Raw genomic sequence first — 21,883 nt, forward strand, 5'->3', positions numbered from 1 at the left:
GGAAACAATACGGCATCTAGTAGTTACAGTTGTATATGTAAGCAGTCTGTTCTAAGCAATGATATTTTTAAGGAGACCATGCTAGTTGAGTGGAAGCAACTTGTAAATTTAGATTCTTTACAAGTTATTTATTGTCACATACAATGCCCCCCCTTTTTTAATGCCTTTGGCAACCCAGCCAGCCTGGGCTTAGTTTCCTTGTCACTTTCTCCCTAGAATATAAACACCTTTAACTACTTGTCATTCCCTGGAAATGGTAGTGCTTTCATATCGTTAGGTCTTTCATGTGGTTTTTGGTTTTGCCTGTAGCACATACATCTCTCCCATTTTGTTTCTGTAAATTTCAACTCATGTTTTAACTTATATTTAACTCAAATTTTAAAATCACAACTCATATTTGTGATTATTTCTGAGAAACCTTCATGTCATCAAGATATATTAGTCATTCCAGTAATTTATGTTGATAACTTTCTTTTTAAGAAATGGAGAGAGAGAGAGAGAGAGAGAGAGAGAGAGAGAGAGAGATGGGGGCAGAGGGGCAGAGGGAGAGAATTTTAATCAGGCTGCATGTCCAGCATGGAGCCCAGAATAGTGCTTGATCTTACAACCCCAAGATCATGACCTGAGCCGAAATCAAGAGTCAGATGTTTAACTGACAGCTACCCAGGCTCCCCTATGTTGATAACTTTTATACATTTCTTTATTAGTCTGTAATGTCCCAGAGTATCCTTTACTTCTGATTGTCCCTTTGCCTAGAATCCATTCCCTCTAGATCTCTGCATGGCTCTCTTACTTCCTTCTGGTTTCTGTTCAAATGTCACTACCCCAGGAAGTCTTCTCTGACTACCTTACCATAACAGAGCATCTCTACTTTCTGTCCCCTTTCTCTGTTGTATTTTCCTAATATAATACTTATTTTTGACATTTTATTTATCTGCATATATATTTGTTGATTCTCTCTTTCCCCCTGACTGAATTTAAGCTCTATGAGGCCAAGGACCTCATTTTGTTCATTGTTGTATCCCCATGCCTAGAACAACTTGGCACAAAATAGACACTTGGCAAGTATTTGTTAAAAGATGGAATAAATGAATACTTGGCTTCCCCATTTGCCTTATAATTCATTCTTATAGTTATTAGCATCTGGTTCATATGTAATCACTCAGTAAATGTATGATAAATGAATGTATAATTCAACATTAAATGCTGGAGGGCTCAGCTCTTAACCAGTAGAAAGAAGATTCTTGTTCTTTAGAATTAAATATTCTAGAATTAAATATATAATTGTATTAATGTTCATTCTAAAAGAAAAAATCATCTGGGATCTGAAAATGAAGATAAGCTAGATTCTCTTCTCTCCTAATTAGCTCTGAAACCTAGCCTTTGGAGTTTCTTTTTTTTTTTGCCTTTGGAGTTTCTAAGGTTGTTACAGTTTCAGGTTTTTGAAAGGTAGCTATGTTTGCCATTTTAATGTGTTGTAATAGAGAAATAATAGTATATATGAAGCAATTAGAAATAATACAAAAATTATTTTAATGCCAAAGCGAGTAATGGATACTAATTGTAATGACTGCTTAGGCTAATGAGAGATGGTAGCCTGTGTAAATATTTATTATGGTTTAGAGTTGAAAGAGACCCTAGGACATTTGGTCCAGCTGTTCCTCCGAGTGGAATGAGGCTGGAGATATGAATGGTTTGCCCAAGGTCACAGGATTTATTCGAGGTAGAGTTAAAGTTACCCTCAGGTTTCTTTTGTAATACTAAGAGTTGTAAGAGTATGGATAACACATATTCATGCATAGTTTGCAGAATTATAAATAGTTGCAAATATTCTTGCTGGCATTCTAGTGTCATGGATCAAAAATTTAAATGTACATACCTTTTTAGGAACGATTCCTAAAGAAAAAGTCAGATCTTTATGTCAAAATAAATTGATAATATTATTCATCGTTTTATGTTTAACATAAAAGCAAAGAAAATTGGAAATAAAATAAATTACTAAACAATAGTCTGTTGGCTAAATGCCATTTATTTCCAGTATGATAATTCATTAAATGTTTATTGTGTGTTATTTTTTTATTTTTATTTTTTTAAAGATTTATTTATTTATTTATTTAGAGAGAGAGTGAGGCAGAGACACAGGCAGAGGAAGAAGCAGGCTCCATGCAGGAAGCCCGATGTGGGACTCGATCCCAGGTCTCCAGGATCACACCCCAGGCTGCAGGCAGCGCTAAACCGCTGCGCCACTGGGGCTGCCCTATTGTGTGTTATTTTTAAGTCCTGTATGATATATTTAAAGAGACATTAAAGATACAGTCATTGCCTAGAAGAAAATCCTTCTGGTCTGCAGACCAGCAAACTGTTGGTTACAGATTGAGATGAAATAAGGACAGAAATGAAGAATAAGTATTTAGAAACTTTTGTAGTTTGACAGTAATTTTATAGTTTGTCTATTGAATCTGATGATAAGAAATTTGGTCTTATATTTTGTATGGTTTCTTTACATTTTGTTTTCCAGTAATATGTCTTTATTATAGATTACAGAAAAATTGGTATAAGGCAGATTGGGGGAAAACGTTTTCCCCAAAGATAGTGTCTTTCACCACAGATCATTTGAGGAGTACCACTTTATGGAAAGTTACATACACATGTGACAAGTTAAATAGTAGATGAGGGATAGGGCTATTCCAGTTCTTAATACCTTTCTCTGAATTTAGTATCAAATGCAGTGCCTTAATGGAATAGGCCCTTATTAAATATTAGTGATTTACATTATGAAGATTATAGGAATTTTTAAAAAGTGAGTCCTTGCTTTAATACTTACCTGCCATTAGCATGTGAAGTCATAATTTTGTACCACATTAAGTAAATATTAATTCTACTTTGAATTCTTTTTCTTTCTGCTTTGAATTCTTAAGTTTTCACGATGCTAATGCATTTTGTTTTGTTTTGAAACATCTTTAGCTTGTGGGTTTTGAAGGGCTGGTGAATTTTTTCCCTCTCATAAAAGTATGCTACCACTGGTAGTTTAGGAACCACACTTTGAGAAACACTGTTCTAAGATTTCATTAAATCATTCATTCTTAACATTTTTTTTTGTCATAGATGCCTTTGAGAATTTGGGGAAAGCTATGAACTTACTTAATGGAAAATACATGTATAGTTGTATACAATTTGCATATAATTTTAGGGAATTCATCTCATACTAGTAAGGAGGGAAGGTTGAATTTCAGCGTTAATCTGTTCTTAGGTAAACTAGAGTTGACCGATTCATTTTTAACCTTTATAGTTACCTGTGACATTTATTACCATTTTCCTTATTATTATAAAGTGGACTATATAGAAACACAAATTTCTCTGTAATTAACAAATTTGTTTGATTTAGAGATGTTTGTATGTGTTTTTTTTTTTTTTAAATTAAACCACTGTACTTTCACGTTACTGGTAGAATTAATTATATTCACACATTAACTACAAAGCACATTAAATATCTGGGCTTAAACACGTATGGATTAGCTATAAAATAAAACTGTTATGTGGTGTTTTAATAGTGAATTACAATTTAAGAAGGCATGTTTCTATTTTATTAGGATGTTGATAAAGAAGAATAAAGACGTTATTTCAGTAAAGAAGGACTCATCTTGGAAAAGAGATTTAGAGTCTAGAACAAACAACTTTTTTTTTTTTTTTTTAGATTTTATTATTTATTTGAGAGAGACAGAGATAGCTAGTGAGAAAGCACAAGCAGGGAGGACAGGGTGAAGCAGGCTTCCTGCTGAGCAGGTTGCCCAATGCAGGGCTCCATCCCAGGACCCCAAGACGACAACCTGAGTCGAAGGCAGACACTTAACTGACTGAGCTATCCAGGTGCCCCTAGAACAAACAGTATTAACAAGCCTTGTGTTTGAACTAGGTAGCTCAGAGGCTACATAAGGAAAGAGAAGACATAATCACCCTCTTATTTTGCTTTGGTTTTGTGAGGCATAATGACACATACTTTGAGGTATTCTCTTCATTGCTACCAAATAAGGTGTATTCTCAGACTTTTGGGTAAAATTGATTACAGTTTGAACCATAGTTAAAATAAGGCCCATAGTTAAAGTAACCACTACTCACATGGGTCAGGAGTTTACATATTTACTCACGGAGAGACATCAGTGATTGTTTTATGTTACCATTCTAATATACAAAAGCCAGATCATTTTTTTCCCCACAGGAAAGAGTATTAAAATGAATCCAAAGTAGCCTCAAATTTTAAAGGGGCATACATGTTCACATTAAACATCCAAGGCAGAGATTCGCTTTTTATATGTAGTTGAGTAGCATCTACAGGCTGATTGAAGTGCCAACACTATCTAAGAATAGATAATGCATGACAAAACAACTTTATATTGTAAGGCAGATTAACAAGTACTGGAGTGATGGTAAATATATTAGGATTTGATAAAAAGACTTAAAGGATACGTTTGAGAAAAATTTAGTACTTTTCAAATATTCTTTACTTCTCACTTTAATGGTTAAAAACTCTGCTACTTTTGTTTATTTGTGATATTTGGTTGACGATTAAGTAATACTCATTGTCAGGAAAACAAGTTCTGTGAGTTCCCTATTTTGGGATAATTCTCATACATTCTTATGTTTTTTTGAGGGGTAGCAGTGCAAAAGCCACATCCGTGGTATTCTGGGAAGTATGTGAGAGATAAATACCTGGAGACTTGCAACCAGAGACTCGTAAGCCTGGATTTAAATGTTTTAACCTACAATAGGTGTTAGAAAGTATGTTTTTAAAGCAAAATTAAAGATTTCCCAATACTTAGGAGTTTTTCAAAATAAGACTTTCCTTAGTGCTTTTCTCTGCTTCCAGAAAATCCTATTGGTTAGATTGATACAATTTTATTAGTATATTTATCCAAATTTTGGTAAATCACTGTTAGAAAAATAGCATCTTTTATTTTCCCATGGTTTAGTTCCCAGGGTTTTCGGACATGGGAAACTTCTGGTAGTGTTTCTTTCTGTAGCTGTCATATTTATATATTCCTTTTTTACATTTAATAAGTCTGAGGGCATTCTTGTCATACCCATGGTGTTAGGGTCATACATTTCCAAGCATTCCATATTTGTTGAAAATATGCAGAGGTTGAAAACTTGCATGTTGGTTGTGGTGCATGATATAGGTACCTGTCTCCTGCTTGTTGCCCATAGAATATAACAGGATAACTACCAAAGTAATTTTTTGAACCAGCATAAATTGTTCATAATAAACATCTGATTATTGAAATGGTGTTATCTATTTTATAAAGTGATCTCTGTAATATACTTGGTCATATATATCTTCAGTAAATCGTTTCTATTGCTGACATCTATTTTCTGAGGTTTGTAACTGCTGGCTTATTTCCAAGGAAAGGCTCATGTAGGTTTTTGTATGTATATTGGGAATTCCCTATGATTTGGAAGGATACGTTTCATTAGAGAATTCTAAGACAGTGTTGCAGTCACTACTGTGGTTAGACATTTTGCCTCTTTTTGAGAAAGCTTAGGGCAATATAGTAGCTATATTAAATGCTCTTTTTTTTTTTTAAAGAGATAGGGTGAGGTGAGGCAGAGGAAGGTGGAGAAAGAGAGAGAGAGAGAGAATCCTAACCAGCTCCATGCCCAGTGCAGAGCCCAAAGCAGGGCTCAGTTTTAAAACTCTGAGATCATGACTTGACCGAAATCAAGAATTGGCCACATAACCAACTAAGTCACCCCAGTGCCCCTAAATGCTCATTTTTAAGAGAAATCTTAGGCAGTTAAATTTATTTAAATGATATCCACCATATTGGATTTTAATTTTTAAAAGTGAGAGCTCTATAATGATTTCATTTATTTTGTTTTTTTGCTATGCGTTCTGTGATTATTTTGTTTCTGTGATATGCTTGCTTTCAAGAGGTAATAGCTACAGGAAAGGGTTAGTCTAACAGGTGTATCTCTAACTTCTGATGAATCCCAAATAGCATACTTCTTTGTGGTTAAGATAAGTGTTCTATTTAGTGCATTTTTTGAGATTTTTGTTTAAGTGGCATGCTCTGAGATACTTATATTTTTAATGCAATTTTATAAAGATGTAGTGCTACTTTTCTCTCATGTTAAAAAGTTTTAAGAAGAGGGGTGCTTGGTGGCTCAGTTGATTAAGTGTCTGACTTCAATTCAGAGTCCTGGGATTGAGCCCTATGTCAGGCTGCTTGTCCCTCTGTCCCTCCCCACACTTGTGCATGTGCTCCCTCTCTCAAATAAAATGTATATATATATTTTTAAAAAGGTTTTAAGAAGAAATGCTTCTGGAACCACACATTTGCATGGAGGCTAAGCATTTGGGAGAAGTTTAGTTATAAATTTTATTTGAGTACAATAAAGTTAATGACACGTTTAATGGTACACATTAGTATTACTGTGAGTTAATTGGCTCTAAATCATAGTTATTAATAGTCATTAGGTTATTTTATTCAACTCAAAGTATAAAATCTCCCATAATTAATTCTTATTTTGATGTTCTGTTCACTTTAAATATTATCTTATGCATGTGCCCCTGGATGTACAATAGACCCAGAGATAAGGCCTAGATCTAGTTTACCAAACCTCAGATACTTCATGGCCCTTTCTTCTCTCATAATCGTGGTTTCCTATTCTACTCTCTGTGCCAGTGCCCTTTTTCGTTCCTTTTGCTGTGTGTTTTCTTTCCTTCCTGTCATTTGTTAACCCCCATTTCAAGGCTTCTTCCCCAATATTATCTTATTGATTCTTATTCTTTGTGCTCTTGGTACAATGGCAACACCTGACCTGGGAAGCAGTCATGTGAGATCACCATCCTCTGAGAATGGAGTTTGGAAAATTCAGAATTTGATAGTGGTAAGCAGAGAAAGAGAACATGGCAAGCTGGTTCTGATCCTGTGATGTATCTAGCTCTCTTGCTGTATAAAGGAAAACTTTAAGCTTAGAGAAGCTAAAGGAATAGAGTGAATGAAGAAAGGATATTTTGTCTTTACTTATGGAGGAAAAGAGAAGCCAGAAGGTCTGACTGATCAGTTTGAAAAGCTGTCTTCTCTGCCCTGTATGTCCTTGAAACAGGCGTCCAGCCTATGTGAATTGGTGGCATGGTATAATAATGATAATAGTGAACATTTATCTTGCATTGTGCGGTATGTACTATGCTAGTGTTTTATTTATCTGCTTGAATGTTCTGTGAGGCAGGTGGAATAGTAGTCTTCTTTTTAATGAGAGATAAACGAAGCTTACAGAGGTCTAATAAATTCATGTCACAGAACCAATAAATGGCCGAACATGAATATGAACTCATGTTTGCCTGATAACAAAGCCTGTGCTCTATACTGTGTTCTTATTTGCTGTATGGACATAGGCAGTCCCTTTGAAGCTCACTTTTTCTATCTGTAACATGGACTAAAACTACCTGATAATGGCTAAGAAAGATAAAGGGTATCTCATAGTTGCTTGTTTACTATTGTTGCTCAGTAAATAGTCCTAATTACTTTTTCTGGGTCATTTGTTTCTCAGGATAGAAAAATACATGAGAAGAGCTTCTCCTCTAAAATGAGTGAAGATACTTTATCTTTGGGTATTTCCTGGTTAAAGTAAGATGGAGAATGCCCAAGCTGGTGGTGCCTTTCATCCTTTCCCATAACTATACACTATACACACACACACACACAGAGTCTACCCATCTGCTTACTGAAGACTGGACTTCCTTTTCAAGAGAAAACTTCCTGTCATCTGTAATTGCAGATAAAGGGTTAAAATGAATCCATAGAGGTTTTAGTCCAAGTATAGGTGATTGATAGTAGAGCCTGTTTCATCTTGATTAATAGGGAGGCTCAGTAGAGATACCATTCTCTTGAAGAGGATATAGTTGTCCTGATTTACCTTCATTTCTGCATCTGTAAACAGAAGCTCAGAAGTAGTTCCAACATGTACAGCCACGTATGCTTGCAACTTGAGACCGCAAAGCAGTGTTTTTATTTTTTATTTTTTTATTTTTATTTTTTTGAAAGTGGTGTTTTTAAAGAAACATATAGCTACAATTAAGTTTAAGGAATATTGGACAACAGTAATAAAAAGTACATCTCAGGATCAAAGGGGAAGCATTTGCTTGTGATTAGTTTGATTTATGCTGAGCTTGACACAGGAGCCTCCCACTACTTCTTTCTTCTTACACATTGTACATTTATGAAATACACATACACTTATGACTGTCATATAATATGTACAAGATTTACTGATGACAGAAAGATTATTCTTTCAAATGAATGCAAGCTATTCAGACTTGGAAAAACAAAGAAAAAATGAACTGTGCAAATAATGAGTGACCTTGTAGTTTTTCCTTAGCTGCTAACAATTCATAATAATGTGACATCCTACCCAATTTAGGGGGGAAGAAAAACATTTATCTTTCTAATGAGTGGATGGCTTGAGGAGGTGGTTCTGGGGTAAATGAAGCTCATAGGATTTAACAAGTGTTAAATTTGTTTCTGTGCATTGGGCCTTTCCCACTATACATATTATACATACAGCATTAGTTCAGGCTCTTCATGGTCTTTAAATTGTGTGAATAGAAAAACCTAAGTATCACATACTAAAGATGGTTAGAGATTTAGAAAAGATGTTAATATTAAAAACGCAAGATGATTAGTATTACTGTCCTCAAAAAACTATAGACAAAAAGGAATTTGTTTGACAGTTTAAATAATATGAAAGATTGGATAGATGGTGATGGACATTTGTTTCCATTTCTTTTTTTTTTTAAGACTTTATTTATTTATTCACAAGAGACACAGGGAGAGACAGAGACAGAAGCAGAGGGAGAAGCAGGCTCCATGCAGGGAGCCTGACGTGGGACTCGATCCCGGGTCTCCAGAATCACGGCCTGGGCTGAAGGCGGTGCCAAACCACTGAGCCACCTGGGCTGCCCTCCATTTCTGATCATTGAGAAAAAGTTGTGATTAATAAATACAATTAAGCTCTTGTTTATTTATTTATGATAGAGAGAGAGGATGAGCTAGGGGCAGAGAGGGGCAGGGGGATAGAGAGAGAATCTTAACCAGGTCCATGGTCCTGAGATCATGACCAGAACTGAAATCAAGAGTTCGATGCTGAACTGACTGAGCCACCCAGCTGCCCCATAATCAAGTTCTTCCTAACACTTGTTAGATAAGGATATTAAGAAGATTGTGATATTTCTTTGAAGATCCTGGGAAAGATATATCACTAACTATTATCCAAAATGAATTTACTTTGTTCTATTAGAAATGTGGTTTGAGTTTTGACCTTACTTAGATCAGTTCAGCCTAATTCATCAAAGATTCTTGTATTCAGATTAGATCCATTTTTCTCTTTGGTGAATTAAATATATTCTACTAGAATTTAGCATAGTAAACTGATGTGTGATATATTGATTTCTTATTTACTATAGTTTAAATAGATATTTTTCTAATACCTACAATATTCAAGGCTCTTGGAGAAGAACAAATTCTAAAACATGATCTCTGACTGTAACAAGTTATAGATGATTCATAATTCAGGCTTTAGCTTTTTTCTAAATTGTAGGAAGCAAGAAGATATTTGAAGTTTTTTCACCCTCTTTTATAAATAGTTGACATGATTGGGACTCTCCAGTATGAAGTGGTAATAGGGCCACCATTATGGAAATGTGAAGATTGAGGAAAAGGGGAGGAATATGAAGAGTTTGATGGTAGGGAGGTCTTTAGGAAACTCTTGTAGGTAGTAGGCAAAGTCAAGGTGACAGATGTTCAGAGTTTGGACAAGCATGGGAAAGGAATGGAAGGATAGGCACAATTTGGTAATTTCCCTAGATGGTAGAAGCAGAATTCACAGGGGCTATAGGGTTTCTATGCTCCACCATTTAAAAATAAGGGTGGCAGTTAGAGTAAAAGCATTCCAAAAGGGATAGATACTTCTAAGAAGTTGGATTTGAACATCTTGAGATCATGGGATTTTAGAATCTAGTAGGCAGCTGGAACATAGGAGTAAGAAAAGTTTTACCTAGTTGTGACATTGGATTTGATCAGATTGTTTTCTTTCTACATTGTTCATTATCTTTATATTACTACTGGTTGAGAGTATTTAAATTGCTTTTGTTGAGTACATTTAGAGGAAATGTGCATAGGTTTCAGTGTTTCTATTTTAAGGCTACCTTATGTGAGAAATTGTGAGGTAATTTAGCTGTGTTCTATTTCTGGTTGTCTCTATCTATCTATCTCTATTTATTTTAGTGCTTGACTTCCTTTCTTGGCTAAAATAAAATCTAGGATAAATTATTTGATAGCTTCTCTCATTACCAGGATTCAAATTTCAATTCATTTGCTCAGTTTGGAAGAGAATAGATTTTCCTTTGCTCAACCAATGAAATCGTTCAAACTTAACTCTTCTTTTAGGATTAGATCTATACCTTTGTGCACATAGCCCATAGGTAAACTTTTATTTTATTTTTTAAAGATTTATTTATTTGAGAGAGAAAGTGAGCAGGGGGAGGGGCAGAGGGAGAATCTCAAACAGACTCCCCACTGAGAATGGACCCTGGCAAGGGGCTCAGTCCCAGGACCCGGGGATCAGGACCTGAGCTGAAACCGAAGAGTTGAATGCTCAACTGACTGAGCTACGCAGGTACCCCAGATAGATAAACTTTTAAAACTGGAAGGGACCTTTAAGATAATTTAGTATAGCCTGTACATTTCTCAGGTTAATAATCTGAAGTCAAGGAAATAATAGTTAATGTCTATTGAGCTCTTACCTCACACAATCATTATAACAACCTTATAAATAAGTCCCATTTATAAAATCCAGCACTGCTGGATTTTAGGAACAGTTCTCTTTGTAAATATCCTTCACAATTTTAACAGTTTAGTTCGGTGCATTTGGGAAGGACAGTTCATATTCTGCTATTAAGTGGTTTCTTTATATTTAAAGTCATAAAAAGAAATACTGCTTATTAAAAGACAGTTCACCTGTTACTTAATGTAGTAAAACTGTATCCCTTAATGTAGTTATACTGTTTTTAAAGACTTTTTCCCTACCCCCCACAGCTTTCATATTTTAATAAATATATCTGCCTTTATAGTATTTTAAAATATGCTTAATAAAGTTCTATTTTATTTTTTTCTTCATCCTGTGATTCTGAAATCTAGTCCATTTAATTTTTGTTGAATTTTGGAAGTACTTTGTCAATCATATGATATATAATAAAAGGTGTGTATATGTGTACATGTATGCATATATGATATAACTATATTGATAAGTTTGCCATGAGTTAAATTTTGATCTGTTTTGTTACTCTGGAAATTTTGTTTAGTGTCAACATTCTAATTTTTTTACTCTTAAATCTCTTGGCAGCAGCTGAGAGGATTATTTCTATTAGTGTAAAGATGAAAACAAAATCATGATACACTATGTATGTGATAGAGAATATTTCATTTGAAAGTTTTAGAATCTTTTTTAACACTTCATGTCTGTGAGGTTTTATATAGCTTTGCTCAAGTATTTTTTCTTACTAATTTCAAGAATTTAGTCACTTGATAGTTGTGTTTTAAAATGGAATAAATTTCTAATTATGTTAAATTTTAGTTTTTCCTAATATCACAATTTATTTTATTTAATTTATTTTTTAATGAAGTAAGCTCCATACCCAGCATGGGGCTCGAACTCACAATCCTGAGATCAAGAGTTGCATGCTCTACCGACTGAGCCAGCTAGGTGCCCCCCCCCTAATTTCATAATTTAAAACAAACCATTGCCACTATTAAATAATAAATACATGGGATACCTGGATGGCTCAGTGGTTGAGTGTCTGTCTTTGGCTCAGGGTGTGATCCTGGAGTTCTGGGATCAAGTCCCAGGTTGGGCTCCCTGCATGGAGCCTGCTTCTCCCTCTGCCTGTGTGTCTGCCTCTCTCTCTGTGTCTCTCATGAATAAATAAATGAAATCTTTAAATAATAATAATAATAATAATAATAATAATAAATATGTGGCATTCATTCATTCAGTATATATTCCATGAAGGTCTGTAGTATGCTAGGCACACTTGTAGCATTAGGGTAAAGTAGAGAGGAGCACAGACATGGGCCCTTTCTCAATGAATCTAACCTTCACTACTATTTTCTTGATTTTAGATCCAGATACTTGTTCTCGTATACTAATATTGGTCTGTCTCGATCATTATTTTTAAGGAAAGGGTTTGACAGCTGATGATAATCAAAACCTAACCTAAGTGAACATATGCTATTATATTTATTGCTTTGCTTCCAAGTTGTGAATTCCAGTACTTGGTTCTTGTTTAATTTGCTGAGGGATATAAACAGGAGGTAATTTTAGCACAATGTTCTCTAAAATATTTAGGGTTTTTTTTTTCATTTTTTTTTAAGATTTTATTTATTTATTTATTCATGAGAGACGAGAGAGAGAGAGAGAGAGGCAGAGACACAGGCAGAGGGAGAAGCAGGCTCCCTGTGGGGAGCCTGATGTGGGACTCGATCCCGGGACTCCAGGTTCACGCCCTGGGCCGAAGGCAGACACCCAACTGCTGAGCCACTCGGGCATCCCTTTTTTTTTCATTTTTTAAAAAATTGTGGTAATCATAAAAGTTAATCATTTTAACCATTTTTAAGTGTACAATTCACTTGCAATAAGTACAGTTACAGTGTTGTACAACCATCACTGCTGTCCACTTCCAGAATTTTTTCATCATTCCAAAGAGAAACTGTATAAAATCTTTTAGTATTTGAGGAATATTGGTTATTTTCTTTCTTTCTTTTTTTTGGGTGAAGTCTCACCTGTGTTCTAACAATCCAATATTCAGTGTTACCTACTTGTACTTACTGAATTCCTAGCTTATCATTTGAATTAGAATGGTTTCTTTTGTTTTTTTTTTAATTTTTATTTACTTATGATAGTCATAGAGAGAGAGAGAGGCAGAGACACTGGCAGAGGGAGAAGCAGGCTCCATGCACCAGGAGCCCGATGTGGGATTAGATCCCGGGTCTCCAGGATCGCACCCTGGGCCAAAGGCAGGCGCCAAACCGCTGCGCCACCCAGGGATCCCTAGAATGGTTTCTTTTGATTTGTACTTTTTCCGTGTTTCTAGGTATGTGTTAAAATTACATCATCTTTCACTTTACTATTATTTTATATTTGCTTCTTTTGGAGCAATGAAATAGATACACATGAACTTTTAAGGAGATCAAACTAAGTTATGTGAACACATAGAAAAGTTTTTAGAGAAGAGAGGAAAGATTGGAGATTGTGATACACAAAAAAGTCTGACAGTCTCAGACACAACTGTCTTCCATTCTCTCCTACTAAATGTCTTGAGCAGGAAGCACATCTAATGTAAAATATGTTTGGGCCTGTGATCTAAAAGAATTCAGGACCCCAAACACTTGGTAGGAATTGGGCTTAACGGGAAGGATTGTTCAATAGATCCTCTGTAATATTCTTTGTGCTAAAACAAAAATACAGTTGTTTAAAGAATTTTACAGATTCTAAAATGTAATTTCCTTGGTTACTTCTCTTCCTCATTCATAACAATCTCACGCTACTGTTACACAATAAAAGAATGGAGAAATTACCAGGGAACTTTTTCAGAAAATTCTTTTAGTTTTTTAGAGAGCAAATAAGAATTTAAGGAAATAAACATGAAAGTCACTTGAATTTTGACTTTACTTGTTAAACCAAGATGACTTTTTATTATTTTGTCTAAAAGTATATTAATACACTTGATACAGCAGAAGCATAATTTTCATCTGTGTTTGTTATTCTCTGTTTTCTAAAGAGTGACACTCCTAATGAAATGTATTTATTACAGCTGAAAGATGGCGGCAAAGCATCCCAGGCAAATGTAAGAATAGGCGATGTGGTTCTCAGCATTGATGGAATAAGTGCACATGGAATGACTCATCTTGAAGCCCAGAACAAGATTAAGGGTTGTACAGGCTCTTTGAATATGACTCTGCAAAGGTAACTTGCATTTTGTTTGCCTCTGAGAGAGAAACAATGCTGAGGAGTGTGTTTTTGTGTATCTGATTTGTCTTGTTAATTAAGAAGTTTCTACTACCATTGTTTCAGGTAGATAAATAAAAAATGAAATGGCTTTTAAATGGAGTAATTGAGCAGTATGAAAAACTGGTGAAACCTATGGATTATTTCCGCATAAAAAGACATGCATTCATGTACTCATACAAATTATATATATAATTTTAGAAAAATCTAAGAATTCCTGAGATGTCTCAATACAGTGCAGGCTAAAAATTCTTATAATAGGGTAAAACCCTTGGCTTTAATATTCTGGGTAGTATATTAGAGGGTATTCTTTTAAGATAATTTTGGCTTTTCTTAGTATGTCTTTTGCCCTTTTTTTTACTGGGTTGAAAAATGTAATTTTAATATACTCATTTGAAATACAGATTTTCTGAATTTACTGTTTTTGTTTTTTAAAGTTACTCTAGCCTCAGTTGTAGCATAGCTAATCATCTCATTGATTATACTGTATCAGGCATTTTGAGCATTTCAGCATTTCACTTGCCTTGAAATCATGTGGATTGCTTGCTAAAAATACTGATAGAAATCAAAAGTTATCTGAAAGGACCAAGAAGTATATTTTAGTAAGTTCCCTATGATTATTATGAATTATAATGTTATAATTACTGCAGTATCTTGGGCCAAGGGGGGAAGGGAGGTGAAAGGGAGTGGGGAGAGGGTGTCTCACTGATAGCTCTCAACCTTTAAGGTTTATAAGGCAAGTATCTATCATTTATCAGCTGGGTATGGAAGGCTTTAAATAAGTCTTGTTTTTGATGATTGCAAAAGTGTTCTATTTCTATAACATCTGGAAAACACCATTTCCCCCCCAAAATATCCTGGAGGCTTCTGTAAGTTATTGTGTATTTTGTTAATTTTTAAGAGGGGGATAACATATGTAGTACCAAATGTATTTGGCTATGGAACCTTTTTTTTTTCTTGGAGCCTCTCCTGGGACTATTTAAAAGATATATACAGGGTAAGCTATATGTACTTGTCTGGAAGAGTGTCAATTTGGTCTTAAAATGGAGTAGGAGAAAAAAAAAAAATGGAGTAGGAGAAAGTTTTATGAACTTAGACTTACAGAATTACTTTGATGTAAGCAGCCCCTCCCACCCTCCCCCTTTTTTTTGTGTGTGGGAGAAATTCCTATCAGTGGGACTGTTTGTTCAAAGGTTATTTGTATTTAAATTTTGATAGCTGTTAGATATACATTTTAATGCATATAAAGTAGTCAATAAGAAAAAAATAATCTTACTAAAAAGTTCTGTTTTTTTAATGTCCATTATGTTCTAAGTACTGAGACTTTTAACACAAAATTATTGTTACTAACTAAATGAAAAGTAGTCATTTTTATTTATAGTCGTTTTTACTAAACATGAATTTTGAAAGGGTACCATGAAGTCAAGAAGCGTAATTTGAGATATTAACAAAATAAAATAAATATAGATGATGATGATGGGCTGTTTCTCAAATCCTAAAGTTGAGAGTTTATTTAAAGTATAAGCTCTTTTGCTGGGTTGTGTATCATTTCTTTCATATCAGCATACCTATTTTCACATTGTGCTGCACATGTTATGACCCAGGACCCAGTATCTTATTTTCTTTTGAAAATACTTCTGGGTCCCATAAGAACAGATGAAAACCAGATGTTACCTTGTTTGCATGTATTTCCAATTTAAGTAATCTGTTACTCACCTTCATAAAGATTCTTTTAAGCTACCTGACTATGGGATTTAACAAACCAAGTCATTTTATATATTTGGAGATACTGCTTAATCTTCAGTATTTCTGAATATAGATATTCAGGGCCCAAAACATGAGAACAAATTTTAGAGTTGTTATTATTGTTGTTATTCATTGTAATTCTCAACTTTTGAATACTTCTTGTGTTAAATAATGTCAACCTGAAAAGAGATTTGCATTTATTTATTTTAATTTCTTTTAAAAGATTTTATTTATTCATGAGAGACACAGAGAGAGAGGCAGAGACATAGGCCAAGGGAAAAGCAGGCTCCCCATGGGGAGACCAATGTGGGACTCGATCCCAGGACCCCAGGATCACGACCTGAGCCAAAGGCAGATGCTCAACTATTGAGCCACCCAGGTGCCCCTGAGATTTGTATTTAAAAGAATTTATGGTATAACATTGACAGTCACTACTGGGGCACCTAGGTGGCTTAGTCCATTAAGCATCGACTCTTGATTTCAGCTCAGGTCATGATCAGGTCATGAGATCAGACCCCTCATCATATTCCAGTCCTGTATTGTAGTCTGCTGTGTGTGGAGCCTGCTTAAGATTCTGTTCTTCCCTTTACCTCTTGTCTCCCCTGCTTGCTCACGCATTCTCTCTCTCTCTCAAAACAAACAAACAAACAAAACAAAACAAAACAAAAAACCCAAAACATTAACAGTACTATTGAAGAAATATTTTTTGCCTTTTAAGGAAAGAACAAAATTGTGAAGAGTTAGCTTCAATCTTTCCCTATACTAAGTCCCTTCTTTTCCTAAGTTGTAATATCAAAGCAAATATTTTTTTCTACTGATTTCTAAATTTGACAACAGCATCCTTAATTGATTTCCTGTCTCCTTACCCTCTTTATTCCATCTGTTACCAACCAGACTGTTTTGTATTCTCCTTCCAAACTGAATGACCTACAACAGTACTTGTGCTATGTAACTCTTTTCTTCATAAACATGTACTTTTCTTTGTGAATATGTAGTACGTTCCTTTGCAGACTTGTCATAGTCCAGTTTCCCTAGAAACAGAACCTGAGGTAGAAATTGTGTACAAGTAATATATCAAGAGAGGTCTTTGAAATGTTACAATGAAGTGGGTGAAGGAGGATTAAGAAGAAGCAACTGAGATGAGCAAGGATGTGGTTTCAGGGGTTATCTAGCCTCAGCTTGATCCAGGAGGTAATTTGGGGACAAAATTGTGCCATAGAGTCTGTCTTGCCTTGAGGCAAGGGAACAAGGCTTTTTCCCCCTCTCTCTTGGATTTGTTAGTCATTGGCCACCAGTTTTCCTGGAAATGGATGTGTGTGGGTGTGTGTGCGTGTGCATGCAGGGTGGGGGGTAGGAAATGGTTTCTCTTGTTTACACAGAAAGTTGCTGGTGTGAACCGTTAGCATTTCATAAGTTGGCTGTACCAAACTGGTAGAAGGGTTCCAGGGCACTCAGACTGGGTACAGTATGTGCTATGAGATTCCATCCAGACTTGAGTCCATTTGCTCAGAGGATTAGGTTCTTTGTGATCTAGACTCAAATTGTCCTACCCAGATCAGACTACTCACAGTGAGTAACATCATTTTACTTAAGATAGGTTTCTTACTGTCCCTCACCTGCCTGGCTGTCCTCTTAAAAAATTCACTTCATCTGAGATGCCAGCTTACCTCTTCACTGCTGACCCATGCCTCTATATCCACAAAGCCCATGTTGAGCCTCTGTATCCACAAAGCCCATGTTGAACCTCATCATCTACCCATAGTCCTTTCTTACTTTTGCAATACATTCATTTTTTTTTCTTCTCTGAACTCGTATGACAAGTTTATACCATTTGATTCAGCATTTAATTATATGCTAGGTGTATAACCAGGAATAACAAGGCACATTCCATGAATCATACAAATAAACCTAATTAGTTAATAGTCATACTTAATATTGTCTATGTATTTAAGTAATTACTCCATGTATATTAGTTCTGCTTCTCCAGCTAGAATACTTGAAAGCAAAGACCATGTTTTTTGTACCATCTGTATTTAACAACATCTTGCATAGTTTTGTGTTCTTAATGTTTAATTAATCTTTGATGGATACCAGAATTAATTCCTAAACTTGGAATCATTTATTTATTCCATAAGTAATTTTTGAGCCTTTACTATATGCCAAGTACTGTTAGAGATGCTGGAGACATGCAGTGAGCAAAACAGACAAAAATCTCTGCCTCACAGTGCTGACCTTTTAGTGAGCAGAGATAGACAATAAAGAAGTAAGTAAAAGCATATATTATATCACATGATGGTAAGTGTTACTGGGGAAAAATAGAGTGTGTAAGGGAGATAGGGAGTGCAAGGGTGGGGAATTGCAAGTTAGAATAGAGTGGTTAGGAAAGCTTCAGTGAGAAAGTTATTGGATGTGTAAGTCATGTGTGTCCTAGGCAAAGGGAAGAAATGGTACAGCGGCCTTGTCAGGGAGTCTAGTATGCCAGAAGCAGAGGGAATGAAGGCAGTGTCTGTGAGGGTAAGAGGTGGGATCGGAGAGGCAGCAGGAAGTGGCTTGAGATGGGCCTTGTGGGTCACTGTAATGTTTGTAACCAAATTTAAGTCTTCCTGGACCTAAAAAAATTGTGAGAAAGACTTAAAGAGTTGTAGCTGCCTGGCCAGATCTACAGCAGGTTCTGGGAGAGAAACAACTTCATTATTGAAAGGTTGGGCTAGAAGGAGGAGCAGACCAAGCTTCTCCTCAAAAAGGACTGCCTTTTCCTTCTAGCACTGTCAGAAACACCAGATGGTTGCCACCTTTGCAAAGTTTTGCTCACTTCCACCCAAGAATCTCCAGGGGGAGAATATAAGAGAAAAGTCATTTTTGTTTTTAAAATGAAAGTTGCCAGCAATTTTGCTTTGTGAATATTTTTTGTACTAAGTATTAATGATATGTATCAATTCATTAAATAAATATATAATATATACTCTTACTTGATTTCTTTGGACCTAACCTCAATTTCTGAAAATAGGATTTAGATAAGAAAAAGCAAGATAAAGATAAAAGATAGTTGCTTATGATTAAGGTTGCTTTGTAGCTTTTTTCTATCTAGTCTAATTTGAGGGCATTTAATAAAGCAAATATATTATCTCTGTGATATTTTAAAAAAATAAGAGTCGATTCACTGTGTTTTGGTTATCTGAATATGAAGTGTGGAAAATTTCATTTTAATTTGTCTTTTATTCTTAGAAAAGGATTGGAAGTTTCTTTTTTATTGCCCTCCTGCAACTGGAACTGATTCTGAGTACAACCAGACAATGAAAAATTCTATTTCAAATTATTTTTCCTCTTGGGGAAGTTAGGCAAATAGCAGTTTTTTTTTTTCATTTTTAAGTATCAAGTACATTTTGCCTATACTTTTATGCAACTCAAAGTGGATCATTTTAAAAATTCTATTTCAGCCAACAAAAAATTACTTCCTGAAGCTTCCATGTCAAATAACTGTTAACTAACTTCTGGTACTTCATTTTCTTGACTATAAAATGAGGTCATGGGTGATTTCTAAGTTCCCTTAAATTCTGATTCTTGTTCTGATTTTTCAGCTGTAAATGGATATGTTTCCTAGAGCTTGCTGTTAGATCAAACTAACTTAGGTTTGCTTATTTTGGCTGAGAGAATCAGGAAATTGGATTTTCTTCATTGGACTTATCTTAAACTGTGCCAGGTTAACAAAGTAACTTGTACTATTCTGTTGACTTAAAGGTTTTCACCTTTAAGGTAGGTCAGATGAATATTTAAACAACATTTAATTATAAAAAGTATTATCTTTGTCCTTACTTTATATTTTTAAATTAATCCTCTCAGAATCACAGAGAATATATATATGTATAGCTTTTTAAATCTTCCTTGTTTTTTATATTACTGGTAGTGACAGATCTATGATTTGTTTTTGTTTTTTTTTTTTGTTTTTTTTTTTTGCTCCTTAGGCTTCATTTAGTGTATAGCTTATTATGATTGGAAGTCAAAGATCTAGAAGGATTGAGTTTTGAAAAATACTGATGTACGCTCTTTCTGCCTCCTCCATCTTCCTCATCTTTCAAACAACAAAGAAAATTGTCAGAAGTCCAGTAACTACTACTAGTGAATGACAGATTGGAATAATTTAGTAGGCTAACTGAATTATAAGAAAAAAGGAAAAAGTAGTTGCTCTACCAGATCGAAGCTATTAGCCATCTTTTGTTTCATTTTAACAGATTGCTTAACATTTTATTACTGTTAGCTTTATGGGTTCCTCTCTGCTCTTTCACTAATAGCATAGAGGCAGGATTTTAGAAAAAAAAATTTTTAATCAAAATTTTCAGTTCTCAGGGCAGCCCTGGTGGCACAGCTGTTTAGCGCCGCCTGCAGCCCTGCACCTGATCTTGGAGACCGGGATGGAGTATCATGTCAGACTCCCTAAATGGAGCCTGTTTCTCCCTTTGCCTGTGTCTCTGCCTCTTTCTCTCTCTCTCTCTCTCTCTGTCTCTCTGTCTCTCTGTGTCTGAATAAATAAATAAAATATTAAAAAAAATTTTTTCAGTTCTCTATTGGGATATTTGAATTTCTGTGAATTAGAAGACATTTAATTGGATTATTTTTCAATTAGAGCTGCACGGACGCCTGGGTGGCTTGGGGGTTGAGTGCCTGCCTTCTGCCCAGGGTGGGATCCTGGAGTCCTGGGATCGAGTCCCATGTCGGGCTCCCTGCATGGAGCCTGCTTCTCTCTCGCCTATGTGTCTGCCTCTCTCTGTGTCTCTCATGAATAAATAAATAAAATCTTAAAAAAATTTTTCACTATGAAAAAGAATTGGAGGGATGCCTGGGTGGCTCAGCAGTTAAATGCCTGCCTTCGGCCCAAGGCCTGATCCTGGAGTCCCAGGATCAAGTCCCACATCGGGCTCCCTGCATAGAGCTGGCTTCTCTTTCTGTTTCTCTGCCTTTCTCTCTCTCTGTCTCATGAATAAATAAATCTTTAAAAAAAAAAAAAAGGAAAAATTTTAATATGTAGAATTGTTTGTATTTGCAGATTTCTTTTTAAAGGTCATAAACAGAAGAGAAAGGGGAATGGTAATAACACTGGCTTTGAAATTAGGCAGACTTGGGGCAAGCCTTAGTTTTACCACTTTCAAGGTATGTAATCTTAGGCAAGTTAATGTGACTGAATTTCAGTTAGCCATTTGTTATGAGCATAATAATAACTGCCTTCTGGGGACTTTTATAAAGGTTAAATGAATTAGCATATGTAAAGAACTAAGGGCACAGTAGAGGTAAGTTTTCTTTCTTCCTCCTCCTTTCCTCATGATATAGTATCTATCCTATAGATACTTCTTGGAGACCATATTTATTTTGTTTCTTAGCAACTAAATGGGTGTGACTGGAGGGAAATGGAGAAAATGAGAGGGCAGTCTGGTAGGTAGTTCTGTGAGAAAGAAAGATAATCTTACAAGTTAGAAGAAAGCCTTTTTTAGTCAAGTCAGTGATTTTTGATCTTACAGTTATGATTAAAACTTTTTAAAACAGTGCAGTATATACAAACATGCTTACTGCCAGCTGACAACTGCTTCGGTTCAAAATTATTGCCTTAACCAGTAATTGATGGCAGCAAAGAGAAACCAGTGCACACCTAGTTTTATTTATTCTGCTAATTCCTCTTATTCTCCTTAGAGGAGCAGTGTAGACATAATTCTTTTCACTGTTACTTAAGTCAGAAAGACACAAAAACTGAATTTTTAAAATCCCTCTCTCCCATCCAAACTTAGGATACTCTGTAATTTCCTGAGTAACATTAAAATCAAGTTAAATTACTAACTTTTGGACCGTGTTTTTACGTTACTTTTAGAAATCATTTTTTATAACTTTTTGTTAACACAAATGTTAATTAAGTTCAGATGAAAAATCTCATAATGTTCCAGATTTTAAAAATTTGGACTTTTCCTCCAGGTTTGCATTATGAGGTGCAGCCATAAGGTGTAGATATAAAGAGAGTGACTTATGATTTTTGCTGTTAAGGAATTTGTATCTATTCATTGGTATAAGAAGAAACAGGAAGTGGTACAGAACTATA

General features: G+C 35.2%; 1 protein-coding gene across 12 annotated transcripts in view; it reads left to right on the forward strand.

Moving 5' to 3' along the window:
- Nucleotides 1–21,883, forward strand: part of PDLIM5 (PDZ and LIM domain 5) — a 212,149-nt gene that overhangs the window by 60,358 nt on the left and 129,908 nt on the right. For all 12 annotated transcript variants that reach the window (XM_041758599.1, XM_041758591.1, XM_041758593.1 and 9 more), the window contains exon 3: nt 13,865–14,016. In XM_041758599.1, coding sequence (XP_041614533.1) covers nt 13,865–14,016 — 152 coding nt within the window. The remainder of the gene's footprint in view (nt 1–13,864; nt 14,017–21,883) is intronic.

Source organism: Vulpes lagopus, chromosome 6 (genome assembly GCF_018345385.1).
Source record: "Vulpes lagopus strain Blue_001 chromosome 6, ASM1834538v1, whole genome shotgun sequence".
Taxonomy (NCBI): domain Eukaryota; kingdom Metazoa; phylum Chordata; class Mammalia; order Carnivora; family Canidae; genus Vulpes; species Vulpes lagopus.